Below are 22,603 nucleotides of genomic sequence, written 5' to 3'. Positions count from 1 at the left end.
ATTTTGGAATTTGTCGTGTGATCAGGTATTGGCTGAGTAGTCCAGCAAATGCAAAGTCTTGTACCCCACCGCTGATCCACCAATGTAGGAAGTTGGCTCTGTATGTGCTATTTCAAAGTAAGGAATAGCATGCACAGAGTCCAAGGGTTCCCCTTAGAGGTAAAATAGTGGTAAAAAGAGATAATACTAATGCTCTATTTTGTGGTAGTGTGGTCGAGCAGTAGGCTTATCCAAGGAGTAGTGTTAAGCATTTGTTGTACATACACATAGACAATAAATGAGGTACACACACTCAGAGACAAATCCAGCCAATAGGTTTTTGTATAGAAAAATATCTTTTCTTAGTTTATTTTAAGAACCACAGGTTCAAATTTTACATGTAATATCTCATTCGAAAGGTATTGCAGGTAAGTACTTTACAAACTTCAAATCATCAAAATTGCATGTATACTTTTCGAGTTATTCACAAATAGCTGTTTTAAAAGTGGACACTTAGTGCAATTTTCACAGTTCCTAGGGGAGGTAAGTATTTGTTAGGTTAACCAGGTAAGTAAGACACTTACAGGGCTTAGTTCTTGGTCCAAGGTAGCCCACCGTTGGGGGTTCAGAGCAACCCCAAAGTCACCACACCAGCAGCTCAGGGCCGGTCAGGTGCAGAGTTCAAAGTGTTGCCCAAAACACATAGGCTAGAATGGAGAGAAGGGGGTGCCCCGGTTCCGGTCTGCTTGCAGGTAAGTACCCGCGTCTTCGGAGGGCAGACCAGGGGGGTTTTGTAGGGCACCGGGGGGGACACGAGTCCACACAGAAATTTCACCCTCAGCAGCGCGGGGGCGGCCGGGTGCAGTGTAGAAACAAGCGTCGGGTTTGTAATGGAAGTCAATGGGAGATCTCGGGATCTCTTCAGCGCTGCAGGCAGGCAAGGGGGGGGTTCCTCGGGGAAACCTCCACTTGGTCAAGGGAGAGGGACTCCTGGGGGTCACTCCTCCAGTGAAAGTCCGGTCCTTCAGGTCCTGGGGGCTGCGGGTGCAGGGTCTCTCCCAGGTGTCGGGACTTAGGATTCAAAGAGTCGCGGTCAGGGGAAGCCTCGGGATTCCCTCTGCAGGCGGCGCTGTGGGGGCTCAGGGGGGACAGGTTTTGGTACTCACAGTATCAGAGTAGTCCTGGGGTCCCTCCTGAGGCGTCGGATCTCCACCAGCCGAGTCGGGGTCGCCGGGTGCAGTGTTGCAAGTCTCACGCTTCTTGCGGGGAGCTTGCAGGGTTCTTTAAAGCTGCTGGAAACAAAGTTGCAGCTTTTCTTGGAGCAGGTCCGCTGTCCTCGGGAGTTTCTTGTCTTTTCGAAGCAGGGGCAGTCCTCAGAGGATGTCGAGGTCGCTGGTCCCTTTGGAAGGCGTCGCTGGAGCAGGATCTTTGGAAGGCAGGAGACAGGCCGGTGAGTTTCTGGAGCCAAGGCAGTTGTCGTCTTCTGGTCTTCCGCTGCAGGGGTTTTCAGCTAGGCAGTCCTTCTTCTTGTAGTTGCAGGAATCTAATTTTCTAGGGTTCAGGGTAGCCCTTAAATACTAAATTTAAGGGCGTGTTTAGGTCTGGGGGGTTAGTAGCCAATGGCTACTAGCCCTGAGGGTGGGTACACCCTCTTTGTGCCTCCTCCCAAGGGGAGGGGGTCACAATCCTAACCCTATTGGGGGAATCCTCCATCTGCAAGATGGAGGATTTCTAAAAGTTAGAGTCACCTCAGCTCAGGGCACCTTAGGGGCTGTCCTGACTGGCCAGTGACTCCTCCTTGTTTTTCTCATTATTTTCTCCGGCCTTGCCGCCAAAAGTGGGGCCTGGCCGGAGGGGGCGGGCAACTCCACTAGCTGGAGTGTCCTGCTGGGTTGGCACAAAGGAGGTGAGCCTTTGAGGCTCACCGCCAGGTGTGACAATTCCTGCCTGGGGGAGGTGTTAGCATCTCCACCCAGTGCAGGCTTTGTTACTGGCCTCAGAGTGACAAAGGCACTCTCCCCATGGGGCCAGCAACATGTCTCGGTTTGTGGCAGGCTGCTAAAACTAGTCAGCCTACACAGGTAGTCGGTTAAGTTTCAGGGGGCACCTCTAAGGTGCCCTCTGGGGTGTATTTTACAATAAAATGTACACTGGCATCAGTGTGCATTTATTGTGCTGAGAAGTTTGATACCAAACTTCCCAGTTTTCAGTGTAGCCATTATGGTGCTGTGGAGTTCGTGTTTGACAGACTCCCAGACCATATACTCTTATGGCTACCCTGCACTTACAATGTCTAAGGTTTTGTTTAGACACTGTAGGGGTACCATGCTCATGCACTGGTACCCTCACCTATGGTATAGTGCACCCTGCCTTAGGGCTGTCAGGCCTGCTAGAGGGGTGTCTTACCTATACTGCATAGGCAGTGAGAGGCTGGCATGGCACCCTGAGGGGAGTGCCATGTCGACTTACTCATTTTGTTCTCACTAGCACACACAGGCTTGTAAGCAGTGTGTCTGTGCTGAGTGAGGGGTCTCTAGGGTGGCATAAGACATGCTGCAGCCCTTAGAGACCTTCCTTGGCATCAGGGCCCTTGGTACTAGAAGTACCAGTTACAAGGGACTTATCTGAATGCCAGGGTGTGCCAATTGTGGATACAATGGTACATTTTAGGTGAAGGAACACTGGTGCTGGGGCCTGGTTAGCAGGGTCCCAGCACTCTTCTCAGTCAAGTCAGCATCAGTATCAGGCAAAAAGTGGGGGGTAACTGCAACAGGGAGCCATTTCTTTACACTGGCTAACTGGATGTCCTCTTCACTGGAGTTATCCTCAGTGATTTCAGAGTTGTTGGTCCCTCCTGTGAGGGAAACAGCATCTCTGACTATTATGTTTGGAGACAGGGCTTGAGAGGCCCTGTTCTCCCTAAATAGGACTGGTAGGGGGGAATTTTCCTCCAAGTCACTATCTTCATCCTCTGTGTTGCCATCCTCAGAGGGGTTGGCTCTTTCAAACTCTGCCAAAAGCTCTTGGAGCTGTAGTTTGGAAGGTCTGGGGCCCATTGTTATTTTCTTTAATTTACAGAGTGACCTTATGTAAGGAAATGCCTCCTTGGCATGGTTACCCCCTGACTTTTTACCTTTGCTGATGCTGTGTTTTGAATTGAAAGTGTGCTGAGGCCTGCTAACCAGGCCCCAGCACCAGTGTTCTTTCCCTAACCTGTACTTTTGTATCCACAATTGGCACACCCTGGCATCCAGGTAAGTCCCTTGTAACTGGTACCTCAGGTACCAAGGGCCCTGATGCCAGGGAAGGTCTCTAAGGGCTGCAGCATGTCTTATGCCACCCTGGAGACCCCTCACTCAGCACAGACACACTGCTTGCCAGCTTGTGTGTGCTGGTGAGAACAAAATGAGTAAGTCGACATGGCACTCCCCTCAGGGTGCCATGCCAGCCTCTCACTGCCTATGCAAGTATAGATAAGTCACCCCTCTAGCAGGCCTTACAGCCCTAAGGCAGGGTGCACTATACCATAGGTGAGGGCACCAGTGCATGAGCACTGTGCCCCTACAGTGTCTAAGCCAAACCTTAGACATTGTAAGAGCAGGGTAGCCATAAGAGTATATGGTCTGGGGGTTTGTCAAACACTAACTCCACAGCACCATAATGGCTACACTGAAAACTGGGAAGTTTGGTATCAAACTTCTCAGCACAATAAATGCACACTGATGCCAGTGTACATTTTATTGTGAAATACACCCCAGAGGGCACCTTAGAGGTGCCCCCTGAAACCTTAACCGACTATCTGTGTAGGCTGACTGGTTCCAGCAGCCTGCCACACTAGAGACATGTTGCTGGCCCCATGGGGAGAGTGCCTTTGTCACTCTGAGGCCAGTAACAAAGCCTGCACTGGGTGGAGATGCTAACACCTCCCCCAGGCAGGAGCTGTAACACCTGGCGGTGAGCCTCAAAGGCTCACCCCTTTGTTCCAGCACCGCAGGACACTCCAGCTAGTGGAGTTGCCCGCCCCCTCCGGCCACGGCCCCCACTTTTGGCGGCAAGGCCGGAGAAAATAATGAGAAAAACAAGGAGGAGTCACTGGCCAGTCAGGACAGCCCCTAAGGTGTCCTGAGCTGAAGTGACTCTAACTTTTAGAAATCCTCCATCTTGCAGATGGAGGATTCCCCCAATAGGATTAGGCATGTGACCCCCTCCCCTTGGGAGGAGGCACAAAGAGGGTGTACCCACCCTCAGGGCTAGTAGCCATTGGCTACTAACCCCCCAGACCTAAACACGCCCTTAAATTTAGTATTTAAGGGCTTCCCTGAACCTAAAAATTTAGATTCCTGCAACTTACAAGAAGAAGAGGACTGCTGAGCTGAAAACCCCTGCAGAAGAAGAAAGAAGACACCAACTGCTTTGGCCCCAGTCCTACCGGCCTGTCTCCTGCCTTTCAAAGAAACCTGCTCTAGCGACGCTTTCCCAAGGACCAGCGACCTCTGAATCCTCGGAGGACGGCCCTGCTTCAAGAAAGACAAGAAACTCCTGAGGACAGCGGCACTGCTCCAAAAGAACTGCAACTTTGTTTCAAAGGAGCAGATTTAAAGACCCCTGCAACTCCCCGCAAGAAGCGTGAGACTTGCAACACTGCACCCGGCGACCCCGACTCGACTGGTGGAGAACCAACACCTCAGGGAGGACCCTCCGGCGACTCCGAGTCCGTGAGTAACTAAAGTTGTCCCCCCTGAGCCCCCACAGTGACGCCTGCAGAGGGAATCCTGAGGCTCCCCCTGACCGCGACTGCCTGAACTCTAATTTCCCAACGGCTGGAAAAGACCCTGCACCCGCAGCCCCCAGCACCTGAAGGATCGGACCTTCTGTGCAGGAGTGACCCCCAGGAGGCCCTCTCCCTTGCCCAGGTGGTGGCTACCCCGAGGAGCCCCCCCCTTGCCTGCCTGCACCTCTGAAGAGACCCCTTGGTCTCCCATTGAAACCTACAGAGAACCCAACGCTTGTTTTCACACTGCACCCGGCCGCCCCGCGCTGCTGAGGGTGTACTTTTTGTGTGGACTTGTGTCCCCCCCGGTGCCCTACAAAACCCCCCTGGTCTGCCCTCCGAAGACGCGGGTACTTACCTGCTGGCAGACTGGAACCGGGCCACCCCCTTCTCTCCATTGAAGCCTATGTGTTTTGGGCACCTCTTTGACCTCTGCACCTGACCGGCCCTGAGCTGCTGGTGTGGTGACTTTGGGGTTGCTCTGAACCCCCAACGGTGGGCTACCTTGGACCCAAAACTGAGACCTTTAAGTGATTTACTTACCTGCTAAAAGTAACAATACTTTACCTCCCCCAGGAACTGTGAAAATTGCACTGTCCACTTTTAAAACAGCTAAATGTGTTTTATGTAAAAAGTATATATGCTACTGTAATTATTCAAAGTTCCTAAAGTACTTACCTGCAATACCTTTCAAATGAGATATTACATGTAGAATTTGAACCTGTGGTTCTTAAAATAAACTAACAAAAGATATTTTTCTATACAAAAACCTATTGGCTTGGAATTGTCTCTGAGTGTGTGTTCCTCATTTATTGCCTGTGTGTATGTACAACAAATGCTTAACACTACTCCTTTGATAAGCCTACTGCTCGACCACACTACCACAAAATAGAGCATTAGTATTATCTCTTTTTGCCACTATCTTACCTCTAAGGGAACCCTTGGACTCTGTGCATGCTATTCCTTACTTTGAAATAGCACATACAGAGCCAACTTCCTACAGGGCTTTTCTGAGCATTACAGTCCAGATACTGCAAAATTTGCTGCACTTGGAAATTCGCACCATAATGCTTTGTAGGGCATTTCTTGTACAAAACATTTTTGCCCATAACTCCCTGCACAATGTGCTCTTTCTGTCTAGGTCATCTCTGAATCCCCACACTCGGTCGGGGGAGGGACCCCAAGCTAGTAATGTGAAAAATAAATCTAATAAATAAAGGCAATATTTTTGCTACACCTGTAGGAAGAAGGTAAATGAAAGTGCTTTAGTTAAATGCAGGGCCACTAGAGAGGACCAAATTATGTGGCAAGAAAAGTCCAGTTATGCATTTACAATGCCAGTAGCTTTAACTCAAGCAAATGCGAGACCTATTGCATTGCAAATGCTTGTTCTTGTTTAGGCTTGCTTTACTTTTTCATTGTGTTTTACCTTTAAGGTTTTTCTGGCCGCGTTTTTACCATTCATCTGGTCCATATGTCTAACTGGTGTGCTATTTGGTGCTGTGTATCACAGTGAATGTCATTGGTGTTGCTTGAAGTGTGCTAAAACTAAGTTATGTTGTTCTTGATTTGTTGAAGTATGCAAGTTTAAATTGTGCGCTTGTGTCTTTAATAATGATGGTCATACACATTGCTTTGTGTTTTTTCATCATTTACTTAAAAACACAAATAGGATTTGTTGCTGTTTGGTCTCTCATGCTTATCCATTAAGTAATGTGGACTAGGTGCTTGGGGTTCTTTGGCTGCGCAGTTTTCTCTAGTGGGGTCTATGTATACAACCCTGTACCCAGCCTTCATCTGTATCGAATAAACCCTTATCTGAATCTGTCCAGCTTCAGTGTGTTGCTGCCAGCTAGTGATTCTATGACATATGTTTGCTACAGAAGAAGACAACAAATGGCATCTCTTTGCCATCAGATAACTAGTTCTGGAAACTATGAGGACGTACTGTTGTTGGATTGGTGCCATGTATCATTGTATTCTTTTCTTCTAGTCCTGCTGCCCATGACAACTGTAAGATATTTTAGAACCACAAGCTCCACAGTGATCCTTATTGGTCACAATTGGTTGAGTTTTGTGTGGTGATCAGAACTTTTAGAACTATCTATTTCCCACCATACCCCTTCTAAGTCAGATCTGTCGCCCAGAAGCTGTGAGACAATATTTTATTACAAGTTGAACATCCTGGCCTTGAAAACTTGCCACCTGATTGCCTTTGGGTAAAGGCATTTAGGTCTGCTGATGATTGGATATAAGTACTTAGGACATGACATCCTTCTGCCAGGACATTTTACTTCAAGTAATGTAACATGTATATGGTGTATTTCTCTAAATTATAAACCTTTTCTGGTCTGGTAACTGTTCTCTTAATATTAATAGTAAAGAGTTCCTTCACCTGCGTAAGTGGGACTCCCTTGTACAGTGTTATTGGCAGTCCTATGTTAGACCAGTGGAGTGTTTGCTGATGCTCTGTTCCTGACAGTGTTTCAGAGAAATGGGGTTGGACTGAATGAGACAGTGCCAACAAAGATAAAATCTTGTATTAATGTTGCAAATGTTTCAGAGAAGGAAACCTATCTAACCTACTCATTTACTCTGTTTGCCTAGGTTGTCGGTGATGTGGACACCTCCCTACCCCACACACTAGAAGAGCTGGGAATACATTTAACCAAGGAGGAGCTGAAACTGAACATCAGGCCACTTTTGCGTCTAGTCTGCAAGAAGTTCTTTGGGGACTTCACAGGTAACTTCTGAACTGACCCTGTTGTCTTCAGGCAGCCCAGCCCAGATAAATGGATGAAAGAGTGAGGCTCAATCATGACAGTCAAGGCAGCATAGAATTGTGTCTCTGGTTATGCTTTTATCTTATATGATTGATGTAGCACTTACACCTAATCTCTTTACATCAGCCAGTAAAATATATCAAAAGATCTGGAAAAGTTTGGAATCTAATTCCCAACTAAAAATTAAGATGAGGGCATCAACCAAGAAATTAGACTGTTGGACACAAAAGCGGACAATGTGATTGGTTCACGAAATAACAAACTGAGGGAAACCTAATATTTTTAGGGTTGGAAGTAAAAACAGGACCTTGAGGTTTTACACGGGAAAAAGAACAAACTAAGAAAGTGGGAACGTACAAAGTGGTGCAAGAAAATAGATTTAATGCAGTTGTAGCCACATCTTGAATGTATTTGAAGACATGACCTAGGAAATTAAACTTCAGCCAGACTGTAAAGGAAGTTATCGTAGTTAGATAAGAGAAGCGATGAACAATTTAGGGAAGTAGGAAAACTTGGTGAATTTAATAATTTAAAATACACGAATGGGCGGTATTGAAGACATAAGGAGGCTAATTAGGATAGAGGAGTAACATGAAATAGTGCACAACTCTAGATTAAGTTAGTCACAAATTATGAAATACTGATGTCTGGGAGAAACTCAGGAAATGTACGTAAAGGAAGGCAAGGGGCATGGGGCGTAAATATATATCTTTAGTTTGTCACATTAAATTGAACATTAAAAGGGTAGATCAAATGACATCTTAGCTAAGAGTCATGATCTAGGATACAACACATTTCCATTTTTTGTATTTAAAAATCGTCATTGAAGAGTATTGAGAGGAAAGACAGTAATGGCAGGTGAAAATAATTGACAGTTTAGGCCAAGGAAGAAATGGTGCCCTGTAAAGTAGTGCAGCTAGACAAAAGTAGAAGCCAGGAACAGAGGTCTGAGACATGCCAGATTGATTAGAAATGGACAGTGATGGACTCAACCTTGTTACATAGAAGTGTGATCACTATAGTACGAATTAAGGCAACCTAAAACTTATTCCATAATACCTACAGATATACAAGGGCAGACAGAAAATTAAGGTGCCCAGTCTTGTCAAATGCTGTGGGACGAGAAGAACTATGCAAAATGAAAGCTTCTTGGAGAATTTCACAAAGAGAGCCAGTTGCAACTGGATTAGAACATCAAATCGGGGGCCGAAGAAGAAAATAAAAGTTCAACTAAGGGAAGAGTTGATCATAGAAAGAGGCATATCAGTAGTTTGAACAAGTAGAGTAGAAGACAAGAGAAGAGATATTAGTTAGATTTACAAGGACAGAAATTAGGCAAATCGACTGTTTGAGGTGGTGAGAGGGGCAAGGAAAAGCAAGTAGTTGTGGTACTAGCTCTCAAGAATGGGGAAAAGTTAGGGTCCGCGGACGCTTCCCAGTGGTTTTTCTGACCATGCCATTCTCGTTCTTGAGATTGCATTTGAGTGAGATGCACCTGAACCAAGGAGGTGTGTTTTTTTTTTTTTTTGTTTTTTTTTAATAAGTAGCATCTTCAAGAGTAAGGCTGGGTTCAGATTTGCAAAGAAGAGATCAGAGAATTTCTTGGTAGGAATCACAAAACAGCCCGTGTCCCTAATCCCCTGACGCCCTGCCCACCCCCAAACCCCCTCCGTTGATTTTCAGAGTAAAGAAATAAGCAACATGTGAGCAAAATAAAAGATCAGTAATAGAGAAGCCAAGATTATTTGAATGGTGAACTCGTGAAGGGGATGAGACATGACAGGTGACAAGATCATAAACAATTCTTAACTCTTAAAGCAGAGGCTTGAGAAGAGTGACTAACAGAAAGCAAGAAGTTTTTGGTTGATGAAAATAGTTTAAACTGTCATGTCGTAGCCCTGCAAATAAAAAAGCAATTCTAGACGTGGAGCCTGATCTTAAGGGAGCTGTGTAGCCGGATCTTAAGGGAGCATGGAGACTTTTCAAGGCAAAGAGTTGCATGAGTAAAGTAAGTTAAGAGTAAATATGAATACTGTTGAGAATTTAGTCAGTGTCCAAAGATAGGAGGTAATTGGATAGAGGTAAAGGCAGAGATTGATTAGACTAATGTGAGGGTTTATGGATTAAATTATTTGAGGAAAAGAATTAAAAAACTGAATTGAGAAGGTCGAGATGTTGACAGGCAGATGAAAGGGGATGAGATGAGGTAGGGATGTTCTGGGGACATTAAAAGAAATGAGGTCTAGAAGTGGCAATGGCAGGTTCAAATGCTGGGTCAGGTGTTTGCATTTACCTCCTCCCTTATGTGACCCCCAGTGACCTTGGTATGACTCTGCCTCTGCAAAGAAAAGGAAAACTGACCGGTGTTGACCACTACCTCACACCCCACGCTGTAGGCTATTTACATTGAAAGAAAGGCTTTTAGAGAACAATAGACCTGCCAGAGACCACTATTCAGGCCTGCCAAGTAATAATAGTGGGTATTTAGTATGACTTAACTTGTTGCACACATGATTAGGAAGACTCATGATAATACAAATGCTATTTAAAGTAAATAAAATTGAAGAATAAAAATGCAAGGCATTATATTCCATTAGTGATTATGCTAGCTTATATTTGTTTTCAGATTTGCCAGGGTATGCTAAATTACCCTGCACATCTTGTTACTACCAGCGTAACTGAGCCATTGGATTATCTTTAAAAATGTACTTGGGATAGGAATGGCCCAATGCATGTAGATTATCCAACCTGTCCTGGTATATAGTCTTTATACTTGGATTCAGTGGTTGCCACAGGATAGCATGAAAGCACTGGGTGTAGGTGTTTTGTAATCAGTTGCTTTATGGGAGCTCTTGGTAAATTATTACCGGTTTGTTGCTTAGTGACATGCTGCTGGGCAGGTTGGCATGGCAGCCACATCTCAGCATAAAAGCAGTTAGTGGCTTGCACACATTATGATGAGGATTAGATTGCAATTTGTGTACATAGTTTTCTATCAGAATGTACTTTTAATACCATCATATTGTCATGACAGTGCACACAACAGAATATATTAGGCCTTATAGGCTCATTTTCTTCAGGTATGGTGCCTTATAAATTACCCCAGCTATCTACCTCCATTACATGTGATGGCATGTAGTGTTATGTCCATAATTAATCAGTGGGCCTGGTTAAGGATGCCCCAGAGGGCGATTTTCAAAATGTCTCAACCTCTAAAAATCTGTCGTCTTGTGCTGTGGAATCAATTTTCATGCTTAACCTAAGAAAATAAGTGTATTCTGATGAAAACCCCAACCAAGGGTTCGTGCATGGCTTGGAATTTTCCACACCAGAGTGAAAATAACTCAATTCTTGCCAATGTGTATGTAGTTTTAAGTCAGTAAGAGAAAATAAAGAACAGGGATCAGAAAGAATTTATGTAGCCCGGATGGTACACAATTCACATAAGTTTTGATTAAGGACCCTATGGTTTTCAGAAGTGAATGTAAGGCAGAGAAACCAGGAAGTGGTGGGAGATCCACGAAAGGTGAATTAGGATACTGATCCCACCTCTTACTTTGCCTGTTAAGCACATGAGGAGATACACGAGGAGAAGCCTTTGAAAAAGAAAGAGCATTAGGGGTGATTGGGAGAATGATCAGAAGATAGGATGGTAAATTAGTATTTGTGGCATGTGTGGCTGTAGATACACATGCTGTGCAAAATCCTGCCCTCTAGTGATAGACTAGGACGTTTGTAACTTGTTTTTCTTCAAGGTATTGTGATTCCCCTTCTGGTTGGTAATGCTCATGGGTATGGGCTCCTTTGTTAGATTCTCTGCCCCATCCCCCCCCCCTCCACGCCCCTCCCTGCACCCCCTCCCCCACACAGCTCACCCCAACCTCCAGCAGCCTTGCCCCGCCCGCATTGGGATCCAGGTCCATGTCTCTTGATGTTTGTTGTCAGCCTTCTTCAGTCTATCCTCTCCTGTTGGCACGGGAAATACTTTTGACCCATGTGTCTCTCCTGGTATTCACACTCTGCAGGCTTCGACAACCAGAATTGTATCGACACCCTTCCTAGGGGCCCCATGACGTCATGTTTGGTGTTCTTACGTTGAAAATGAAAAGACGGTGATGGAAGGAATGTTCTTTTGATACTGCCCCCAGCCACTCCAAATATCCTTGGACTGACCACCGCTAGGGTTGTAACCTCTCTCCCCCAAACACAAAACTTTGAAATACCAGTGTGATCAGAGGTTGGCCTGTCAGAGAATGCAGTACTAGGAAGATGACAACAACCCCAACATCTTAGAGGAACGGGGTGTCGAAGAACAATAGGCGGTCAGTCCATACGGAGCTCAGTTTCTTTAGGCAGTCCTGAAGCCAGCTCCCAATCAAAGTCAGAGGAGCTACAGGACCCAGAGGCTCATCAGCACCCAAAGTCTCTTTCACTATGTGTACAACATCACACCCCAGGGGCGCATACCAACATCATCAAGTTCAGAGCCTCATCAGCAGGTCTCTGGTCCAGCACTGCCTCGGGCTATCATTGGCACAGACAAAAGGCCTCAGAGCTGATATCATTCCTTCCTCTGGCATCGAAGACCCAACACAAGCCACAGTTGTCATCTGCACCGACAGCCCCATCAACACAGTGACCATCACCAGTGCTGAAATCCAACTCAGTTCTGAAGGCTCAATTGACATCAAAAGCAATCTCAGCATCAAGAACTCACTCAACCCAGAATAGTCCGTGGGTGTCAAGCCACTCAGCAGCAAAGCCTCCGTTAATTGCAGGATCTGGAGACTCTCTATCCACCCACAGGCTATGAAGATCTCTACAAAGTTGCCACCCAAGGCGCAAGACACACTTGCACGGAAAAAGAAAAGATTTCCTTGGACCTCACACCTCCTCCAAAGTACAAAAAAAACACCAGGAGAAGGGCACTAGCCCACTTCATGCACGTACCCCTGCTCCTCCCTCCTCCTCCCTCCTCCTGCCACTGCCACCATCTTCTTTACACGGTTCACAGCACTCTTCTTATGGGGGACAGCCACTGGTATCCAATGGCTCTCTAAGAGGACCCTTATGACCCTGAACACAGAGATGACCCATGGGGCGACTACAATGTTGGTCCCCTGGGGGACACAGATCCAGCTCTCTACCCGGCTAAACCCCCCTCTTCAAATAATACTACCCCATATCATTATGTCATTCACAGGGCTGCTACTTTTCATAAAGTAGACAAGCACATGGTCTAGGAAGACGACAACTCCTGGTTGAAACACTGTCCAACACACCGCGCACACTGCAGTTTCTCCTAATGCTAAAGGGGTGCCCAAGACTGCGCTTGACACGTTTAAAGAGCTTGTCAAGGCTAGAGTCATCACGCCCAGGGTTGATTTTAAAAAACAAAACAAAAAAAAAAACCATAAAAAATACAAATCCTGGCTTAGTGACCCTCCCTACATCCGTGCCAAGGTCCGCCCAGATTTTCTGGGGGTCCAGATGTCTTGGAAACGCACCAGTGCCCAAGGAACTGGTAACGCTCCTACTTTCTGAAAAAGAGAGCAAAAGATTGACACAGCCAGCAAGAGGGTGGCTGCACACTCAGCCACACAATGTATGTAGGTGGCTGGCCCAGTGTGTGGTAGACACCTATGGTGTTACTCCTTATACTGGGTACAGGAGACCTTTATTAGTTAGTGTTACAGTGTCTAGGTAGCCAGGGCTCTCTAGTAGTAGTGGTTGTGGTGAGCAGCCAAGACTTACCTAGGAGTGTGAAGCACTTGCAATACTTCAGTAGTTACACAATAACGTATTCATGAAAGGATCACAGTGTTTAAGAAATAAAGGTACTTTATTACAGGAACAACAAACTAGATTACTATAGGCAAACCCTCTGGCGGTAAGTAAACTCAAAATATACACAGGTAAGTACTAGGAAATAGTACAAAATAGCAAGGGCTCCATAGGATGGGCCAAACCATAAACTAAAAAAGTGGAATGCGAGAATGGGTCCCCCACCAGGGGATATGGAGTAGTAGGCCCAAGGGCTGGGAGAGTGTGGAATCCCAAGAGGTAAGCATCTAGAAGCCTCCAGCTACCAGGTGAGCAGAGATAAGTTACCTGGTTGTCCCATAGGCTAACACGAGGAATTGGAATATTGCAAGAACAGAACCGGTCTGGTGGAACCCAACGGTGGATTCTGGATGAAGAGGACCTGCAAAAGAAGGGGACAGAGTCCAGTCCTCGCAGGAGTGTCCAGGTGAGGTAGGAGGCAACGCCCACCCTTTGGTGGCTGAAGATCCGGGTCGACAGTGCTGGATAAGTCCAGGAGCTGCTGAGGAGTCCCTGAAGTTGCCTAGGAGTTGTCACTCGATGGTCGCTGGATTGCAGACTGGTCAGTGGCCAGGTGGACCACCAACAATCACAAGCAAATGCAAATGGAGCTGTTGGAGATTTGCCGAACTAGAGCCAGCAGAAGCAGTCAGAGCCCCTACATGTAACCCACTGGCAGCAGGCACAGTAAGTCACATTGAGGCCCAGCCAGCACACCTGAAGAAGTCCCACGTCACTGGAGCAGCAGAGAGGAGACTATCCTTGCAGAAGTAAAGTGCCGGGGCTACTTGGAGCCTGAAGATCCCTCCGAGCAGGAGTCAACAAGCCTTGGTTGCTGCAACAGTCGCAGTGCACGGGAGTTCCGACCTGGAGGAAGAGGCAAGGCTCACAGTCTCCCAAATTGGACAGAAGACTGAGAGGACCCCTCAGAACTACCGCCTGTGTTGGAGAATCTTTGCAGGTCCGGAGGACTGCAGATCCCAGCAGCCGGACATCATTGGTGCCTGCAGATGCAGGGGAGTGACTCCTTCACTCCAAGGGAGATTACTTCTTGCTTCTTTGGAGGAGCTGAAGTCTTGCCGACCCCAGAGGATCCACAGCTGTGGAAATGTTGCAAGTTGCTGATAGGAGCCGCGGAAACAATGTTTCAAGGAGAGGCCGTCTCTGTGTTGCAGTCTTGTTCAGTTCTTTTGAAATCCAGCAGCGGTTCCGGTGGCCAGGAGCAGAAGAGGTTGTTGAAGGGGTCCTTGTGGAATTTTGCACGCCGATTCTGGGAAACCGCCCAAAAGGAGTCCCTAAATAGCCCAAAAAGGGGCTTAGTCACTTTACAAGGTGACCACCTATCAGAGGGGGCTTACTGACATGATCTGTCTAACCTGACTAGTCAGATGCTCCTAGGAGCCTCTGGCCATCTTGATTTCAAAATGGCAGAACCAAGTTGACACCTGGAGGAGCTCTAGGCTCCACTCCTGGGGTTGTGATAAACAGGGGAGTGGTCACTCCCCTTTCCTTTGTGCAGTTTTGTGCCAGAGCAGGGACCTGGGGTCCCTGGACTGGTGCAAATCTGATTATGCAAGGAGGGCATTCCTCCAACCAAGCAGGTGGCAAGTGGAGGCTACCTCTCCCCAGCCTTTTAACACCTTTTTCCAAGGGAGAGGAGATTTCACCCCTCTCCCACAGTAAATCCTTTGTTCTGCCTTCCTCTGCCTGAGCTGGTCAAGCAGCAGGAGGGCATAATCCTATCTGAGGGGTTGCCGCAGCGTGGGCTGCTCGCAAACCCTGGAAGACCAGTACAAGCAATACTGGGGCATCCTCTAAGGAGCCTCCAGAATGCGTGGAATCGAGCCTTCAATACTGGCACTGGTATTGGGGTATGATACCAAACATGCCTAGGTTCGAAGTTACCATTTTGTAGCTGGACCTATGGTCAGTACATAGCTAAAATGGCTTCCCAGCACTTTCCAAGTCCAGGGAATGGGAACTGGAGTTCGTAGGGGCACCTAGTGTACCAGTGCCCTTGTACCTAAGTACCATATACTAGGGACTTACAGGGGTTCACCAGTAAGCCAGTTGTGGGGTGTGAACGGTACCAAGACAACCACATTTAGGGGCGAGAGCACAGTCACCGGGGTCCTGGTTAGCAGGATCCCAGTGAAAACAGTTTAAGCACACTGACAACAGGCAAAATTTGGGGGCAACCGTGCCAAAAAGGACTTTCCTACAATGAATAATCGCAACCTCTGTTGGCTTGCTCTCATGATATGACAAAGCCCATTGAGACGAAATGTTGGAACTCCTCCAGCACCTTCCAGACCAATATCTGCAGGGTGGCCAGGAGCTGGCCAGAGGGCAAGATCATTTCCAAAACTACCTCCGCTGCGCCCTCGATGCAGCGGTTACTGCGTCTAGAGGAATCACTTGAAGCGTTTTCATCGGACACCACAGTTGGATTTGTGTTTCTGGCTTTAAGTCACAAGTTCAACAGCGTCTGCTAAACATGCCGATTTACGCCGAACATCTCTTCGTACTGCAGGTGGATCAGATGCTGGAAAAACAAAAAAAACAAGCAAAACAAAGATACAGACTCCCTTTTCCTGTGGCTCCTTTCATAGAACCCAGTACAGAGGGGACAGCAAGTCCATTTCCCTAGACTCACCCGCCTATTACCAACAGCAGCAGCCACCTTCTCAGGGTTACTCCAGAAGGTGTTACAGAGGTAACAGCACTAGAGGCGGGAGCAAAGGAGATGCTGCCGACTCTTCCCCCACACCCTAGCCACCGACCCAGCCCCCAAATCATATCATACCTGTTGTGGAAGATTTCCAGGGTTTCTCCCAAATTGGCAAGGAATCATCTATGGGTCACCAATGGGTCCTCTCTGTCATACAACAGGGGTAACTGTCTAGAACTCACTGCATCCCAACCACACCTTCCACCCTGCCAACACCATCACTGCAGAACATCAGGGCCACCTTCAAGAAGAAGTACAAGCGCTTATTCTCAAGGGAGCAATGAGCCTGTGTCACCGCACCAGATCGGTGTAAAGAAATGGCTCCCTGTTGCAGTTACCCCCCACTTTTTGCCTGATACTGATGCTGACTTGACTGAGAAGTGTGCTGGGACCCTGCTAACCAGGACCGAGCACCAGTGTTCTTTCACCTAAAATGTACCATTGTCTCCACAATTGGCACAACCCTGGCACCCAGGTAAGTCCCTTGTAACTGGTACCCCTGGTGCCAAGGGCCCTGATGCCAGGGAAGGTCACTAAGGGCTGCAGCATTTCTTATGCCACCCTAGGGGCCCCTCACTCAGCACAGACACACTGCTTGCCAGCTTGTGTGTGCTGGTGGGGATAAAATGACTAAGTCGACATGGCACTCCCCTCAGGGTGCCATGCCAACCTCACACTGCCTGTGGCATAGGTAAGTCACCCCTCTAGCAGGCCTTACAGCCCTAAGGCAGGGTGCACAAGACCACAGGTGAGGGCATATGTGCATTAGCACTATGCCCCTACAGTGTCTAAGCAAAACCATAGACATTGTAAGTGCAGGGTAGCCATAAGAGTATATGGTCTGGGAGTCTGTCAAAAACGAACTCCACAGCTCCATAATGGCTACACTGAATACTGGGAAGTTTGGTATCAAACTTCTCAGAATAATAAACCCACACTGATGCCAGTGTTGGATTTATTTAAAAATGCACACAGAGGGCATCTTAGAGATGCCCCCTGTATTCTACCCAATTGTTCAGTGCAGGACTGACTGGTCTGTGCCAGCCTGCTGCTGAGAGACGAGTTTCTGACCCCATGCGGTGAGAGCCTTTGTGCTCTCTGAGGACAGAAACAAAGCCTGCTCTGGTTGGAGGTGCTTCACACCTCCCCCCTGCAGGAACTGTAACACCTAGCAGTGAGCCTCAAAGGCTCAGGCTTCGTGTTACAATGCCCCAGGGCACTCCAGCTAGTGGAGATGCCCGCCCCCTGGACACAGCCCACACTTTTGGCGGCAAGTCCAAGGGAGATAACGAGAAAAACAAGGAGTCACTGGCCAGTCAGTACAGCCCATAAGGTGTCCTGAGCTGGGGTGACTCTGACTTTTAGAAATCCTCCATCTTGCAGATGGAGGATTCCCCCAATAGGAATAGGGATGTGCCCCCCTCCCCTCAGGGAGGAGGCACAAAGAGGGTGTAGCCACCCTCAAGGACAGTAGCCATTGGCTACTGCCCTCCCAGACCCAAACACACCCCTAAATTGAGTATTTAGGGGCTCCCAGAACCAAGCAAGATAGATTCCTGCAACCTAAGAAGAAGAGGACTGCTAAGCTGAAAAACCCTGCAGAGAAGACACTGCTCCAGCGACGCTTTCCCCAGGACCAGCGACCTCTGAATCCTCAGAGGACTGCCCTGCTCAATAAGGACCAAGAAACTCCAGAGGACAGCGGCCATGTTCACCCAAGACTGCAACTTTGTTTCAAAGGAGCAACTTTAAAATAACTGCGTTTCCCGCCGGAAGCGTGAGACTTGCTACTCTGCACCCGACGCCACCGGCTCGACTTGTAGAGAAACACTTCAGGGAGGACTCCCTGGTGACTGTGAGACTGTGAGTAGCCAGAGTTGCCCCCCCCCTCCCGCGAGACCCCACAGCGACGCCTGCAGAGGGAATCCCGAGGCTCCCCCTGACTGGAACCGGGGCACCCCCTTCTCCACTGAAGTCTATGCGTTTTGGCCACCACTTTGAACTCTGCACCTGACCGGCCCTGAGCTGCTGGTGTGGTAACTTTGGGGTTGCTCTGAACCCCCAACGGTGGGCTACCTTGGACCCCAATTTGAACCCCGTAGGTGGTTTACTTACCTGCGAGAACTAACATTAACTTACCTCCCCCAGGAACTGTGAAAATTGCACAGTGTCCACTTTTAAAATAGCTATATGTGTTTTATGTAAAAAGTATATATGCTATTGTGATTATTCAAAGTTCCTAAAGTACTTACCTGCAATACCTTTCAAATGAGATATTACATGTAGAATTTGAACCTGTGGTTCTTAAAATAAACTAAGAAAAGATATTTTTCTATACAAAAACCTATTGGCCTGGAATTGTCTCTGAGTGTGTGTTCCTCATTTATTGCCTGTGTATGTACAGCAAATGCTTAACACTACTCCTTTGATAAGCCTACTGCTCGACCACACTACCACAAAATAGAGCATTAGTATTATCTCTTTTTGCCACTATCTTACCTATAAGGGGAACCCTTGGACTCTGTGCCTACTATTCCTTACTTTGAAATAGTGCATACAGAGCCAACTTCCTACAAGGGTCCTTGGTACCATGGGTACCAGTTACAAGGGACTTACCTGGATGCCAGGGTGTGCCAATTGTGTAAACAAAAGTACAGGTTAGGGAAAGAACACTGGTGCTGGGGCCTGGTTAGCAGGCCTCAGCACACTTTCAAATCAAAACATAGCATCAGCAAAGGCAAAAAGTCAGGGGGTAACCATGCCAAGGAGGCATTTCATTACATTAGTACACAGCACTACACACCACAAACGGAAGGTTACATGGTAAGTAATTTAATCCTTATCAAATATAGTGACTAGTGGTTGAAGATTATTTTAAATTGATCGCTCCCATGCATTCCCTGAGTATTTGTCTTGTAAAGGCAGATGCACATGCACAGTTGAATAATATTGGCACAGTTTGGGAGGTATATGTAGTGGATGCTCCGCAGAGACAGAGAACAGGTATATGTATATCTCTCATCCATATTTCGCCTTTAAACTCCTCACTTCCATGTCCTCACCATGTTCACCTGTCTTACAAGTATGAGCCACCATGCACAGGTTTAACTGGTTTCATGAAGGTTAAGAACATCCCAGTTTGTTAATAGTTACTCCTTATTGTGCTGTCATAGGTACCCTGGCTTCACCTCTTTTGGTATTTCACTTTGCCACCCACATTGGACCTAATCTGTTGGTACAATGTTGCTACTGTGGTATTTTTCACCACTAACGTTTGCCAGAGCCACTCTGTATACCACTACTCATGGCAGTGCACTTAATGCAGTGTTGTTAATTTCTTCTGCTGTTATTTCACTGGACCCTCATACTTTGTGCATTACTCAGGCAACATGCCTTGCCTATTCTCGCAATGCCACTTATTTAGGTACATTGGTGCCCAAACCAAGAAACATACCTCCTACTGTTCTCACTGTGCAGTTTCTGTTGACATGCACACAGGAAAGTTAGTCTGCTCTTCTGTTGGTGAAATGTTGTCCATTACTCCTTTATCCTGAGGATATAATTGTATTACTTTTATTGCACATTGTGTTGTACTCCTTGCATACTGTAGTCCTGGCTCCAGCCATCTGGGGTTTACTTCCATAGCAGAAAGATTGCTCCTTCATTATGGAATGGGGCCGAGGCAGGGGAGAGGTTACCAAATGATTTTTTTCCTTGTCTTGTTGCAGGCTTTGTGGATATGTGTGTTCAACATATCTCCTCACCGAAGACTGGAGCGAAGGCCAAAATTGAGCACAATTACATGGGTGGCATTGACTCAGACCTGGGAGAAGCAATGAGCGAGTGTGATCCTGATGTAAGAGATTCTTTAATAGTGCGAGGGTTAGGTAGCCCCCTTTGGCAGCTGTTTTATGTCGCTGTTTTATGTCGCTGTTTGGAAGACTCTTACACCTGAATGTCAGTGAATGATTTGTATTGTTCCAGAGGTGAAAGGGGCGTTAGGATGTGTTTTTATAATGTGGAAGCCCCACTTTGTCTGAGATTTGGGTGTGTTGGGCGCCAGTAATAGTTTCAGTTTCCAACACTGTCATACATTGAAACCAAAGATGTAGGTGTCCCAGGCACTAAACCCCACACCTTATGCTTCTGAAATGTGATAACATTTTAGAAAGGGCTTAGAAAAGATAATTTGTTGGATGTTTTATCATTCTTTTTGTTTTTTTGTTAGGGTCCTCTGATGTGTCACACAACGAAGATGTACAGTACAGATGATGGAGTGCAATTTCATGCTTTTGGCAGGGTTCTGAGCGGCACAATCCATGCTGGACAGCCAGTGAAGGTGCTTGGTGAGAATTATACCCTGGAAGATGAAGAAGATTCTCAAATCTGCACTGTGGGTCGCCTTTGGATCTCAGTAGCTAGGTAGGATTACACCATTTTCTTTATGACAATTTTAAAACTGTGTATGTAAACTGACAAAATCTTTTTTTTTAGTTGTTTTTGTTATAGTTGTTTGCGATCAGCAAACATCTGCAACTACACCTTAACAGCTCAGTTTTTTAACTCTGAGTAGTTATGACTGGTATTATTATAGCACCCCACGTCATGCTGCAGTCTATTCTTCAAAAACCTCAACATTATCTCTGAAGGATCAGTTTGTAGTCTTTCATCCTTTGTCAGGGTTGCATTGGGTAGTTCGGCATGAAGGTACTATAAATATTGATCAGCACTTTCAAAGTAAATTGTCAATTGAAACAATGAAACCTACTTTTGTAAATCATGATCATATAAGATTACAGAAGAAAAGGTATCACTGATCATTTACAGATGCTAGTAGGAGAACTCTAGCTGTTTATTTTATTGTTTTGTGCAATGCTTTCTTGTGACGAGCAACTAGTTCATAACGTTGATGATTGTTTTATTGATCACAAATTACCTCACTCTTATTCGGGCATAAAAGGATCCAAATATTTGGCTGCATAGTTGTCTTGCAAGGATTAAGACACTATCCCATCACCATCAAACTCCAGTGTTAAATGTTGCTAGTTTAGGCTTACAAACCTCACTGCTTTTGTTCCAGAATGTTTTTTCTCTGCACTGTCTAAATAGGTCTTCTCAGGACGGACTGCATTTACATCTCTGGTTGTGGAAGTGTAGCTCCACTTTGCTTTTGTTTCAACCAGAATAGTAACACAGTGATGACCATTCATTTTCCTGGGATCTCTGCACCTACCCATCTAGTTTATTATTAGTAGTACAGTGCTAGCCTTTTTTAGTGCAGCACGGAAGGGTGTCTCCTTACAGCGCTACAAATAGCAGAAAACACTGCACAAATTCCATTAACATCTGCTGCAGTACAGTTTCATTTAGCTGCTTATTTTTTTTATGAAGAAACACCAGAACACCCGCATGCCATTACCACGCCTTTGCGTGGAAACTCACCTGTTGAAAAGTCCTGCCTAAGGCTTGCTTGAGCTCAGCTGTTCCTGGCACAGTCAGAAGCGTAGCATCCACAGGTGCAGTGCATTAGGAGAGCGACTTGAGGGGCCCACTGAACCCTGATGCTTTGGCAAAGCCAATAGTTTTCACCTATGTGAGAAGCGTTTGCTCTGTAAATGTTTTTTAGACATGTTGCACAGCTGCACGGCTGCTGCTCAACATGGCTTAAAGTAAAGGAAAAAAGCACTAAGATGCGGACAGTGTTGACCACATCGTAGCACTATTTTTAGATCTCAGCTAGACATGGCATGCACTTCCTCTCCAAGACTATTGTAAGCGTACTGTGGGCTTGGAGCCCGCCCGTATCTGCCTACCACTTGTTGGCTTGCATGGGAACAAATGGCTAGAGCCTTGTAATTGGTCACTGCAGGCCAGGCATCAATTCTGTTCCTGTCTGTGGAGCAGGGGCCAAGTTCTGACTGACTCAAAGTAATCGGTGCCCGTCTGCTGCTCCCAACATAATTGAGATACTTCTTTTTAACTTCTAGGGTCCTGCAAACAGATGATGTGTGACGGGCAAAAAATGAACCCAGCTGGACAAACACAATTTCCCCTTCTTTTTATTTTTTTTATATAGTTAACACATTTCTTGTATTTTTCCAAGTCTTCTTTTCTCACTTTCCACTCATACTTTGTTTTTTGCTCATGGGCATTGTTCTAAAAATATGACGATTATCTTGTTTTAAATATTGCAAAGGGACATTGTTTCGTTCTTATGTGTAATTGCCGAAATTATACTTTAACACATAATCGCGCAGTACTCCCCAATCTGCACCACTCAAGTACGTTCCTGTTCACACCACTTCACCCACACCAGTCCACCACAGTCAATCCAATCTGCCCCAGACCAAACCCACCCCTCTCAAATCTGCCCCACTCCAGTTTTTGCCACACTCCAATCCAAAACAATCTGTCTCACTCAAATCCGAAATAGCCTGCCCCGCTCCCTTTCCATTCCAAAACAATCTTCCCCATTTGAATCTAAAACAGTCTGCTCCTTTCCAACCCAAAACAGTC

The 22,603-nt window shown here is 46.5% G+C and overlaps 1 protein-coding gene across 2 annotated transcripts in view; it reads left to right on the top strand.

The window, feature by feature from the left end:
* Positions 1–22,603, top strand: part of EFTUD2 (elongation factor Tu GTP binding domain containing 2) — a 346,977-nt gene that overhangs the window by 187,668 nt on the left and 136,706 nt on the right. For both annotated transcript variants that reach the window (XM_069237938.1, XM_069237936.1), the window contains exons 14-16: positions 7,358–7,493; positions 19,816–19,943; positions 20,316–20,509. In XM_069237938.1, coding sequence (XP_069094039.1) covers positions 7,358–7,493; positions 19,816–19,943; positions 20,316–20,509 — 458 coding nt within the window. The remainder of the gene's footprint in view (positions 1–7,357; positions 7,494–19,815; positions 19,944–20,315; positions 20,510–22,603) is intronic.

The sequence above is a fragment of the Pleurodeles waltl genome, chromosome 6 (assembly GCF_031143425.1).
Source record: "Pleurodeles waltl isolate 20211129_DDA chromosome 6, aPleWal1.hap1.20221129, whole genome shotgun sequence".
Lineage (NCBI taxonomy): Eukaryota > Metazoa > Chordata > Amphibia > Caudata > Salamandridae > Pleurodeles > Pleurodeles waltl.
Note: the sequence above shows the minus strand (reverse complement) of the source record. Positions and strands in the feature narration are given on the sequence as shown.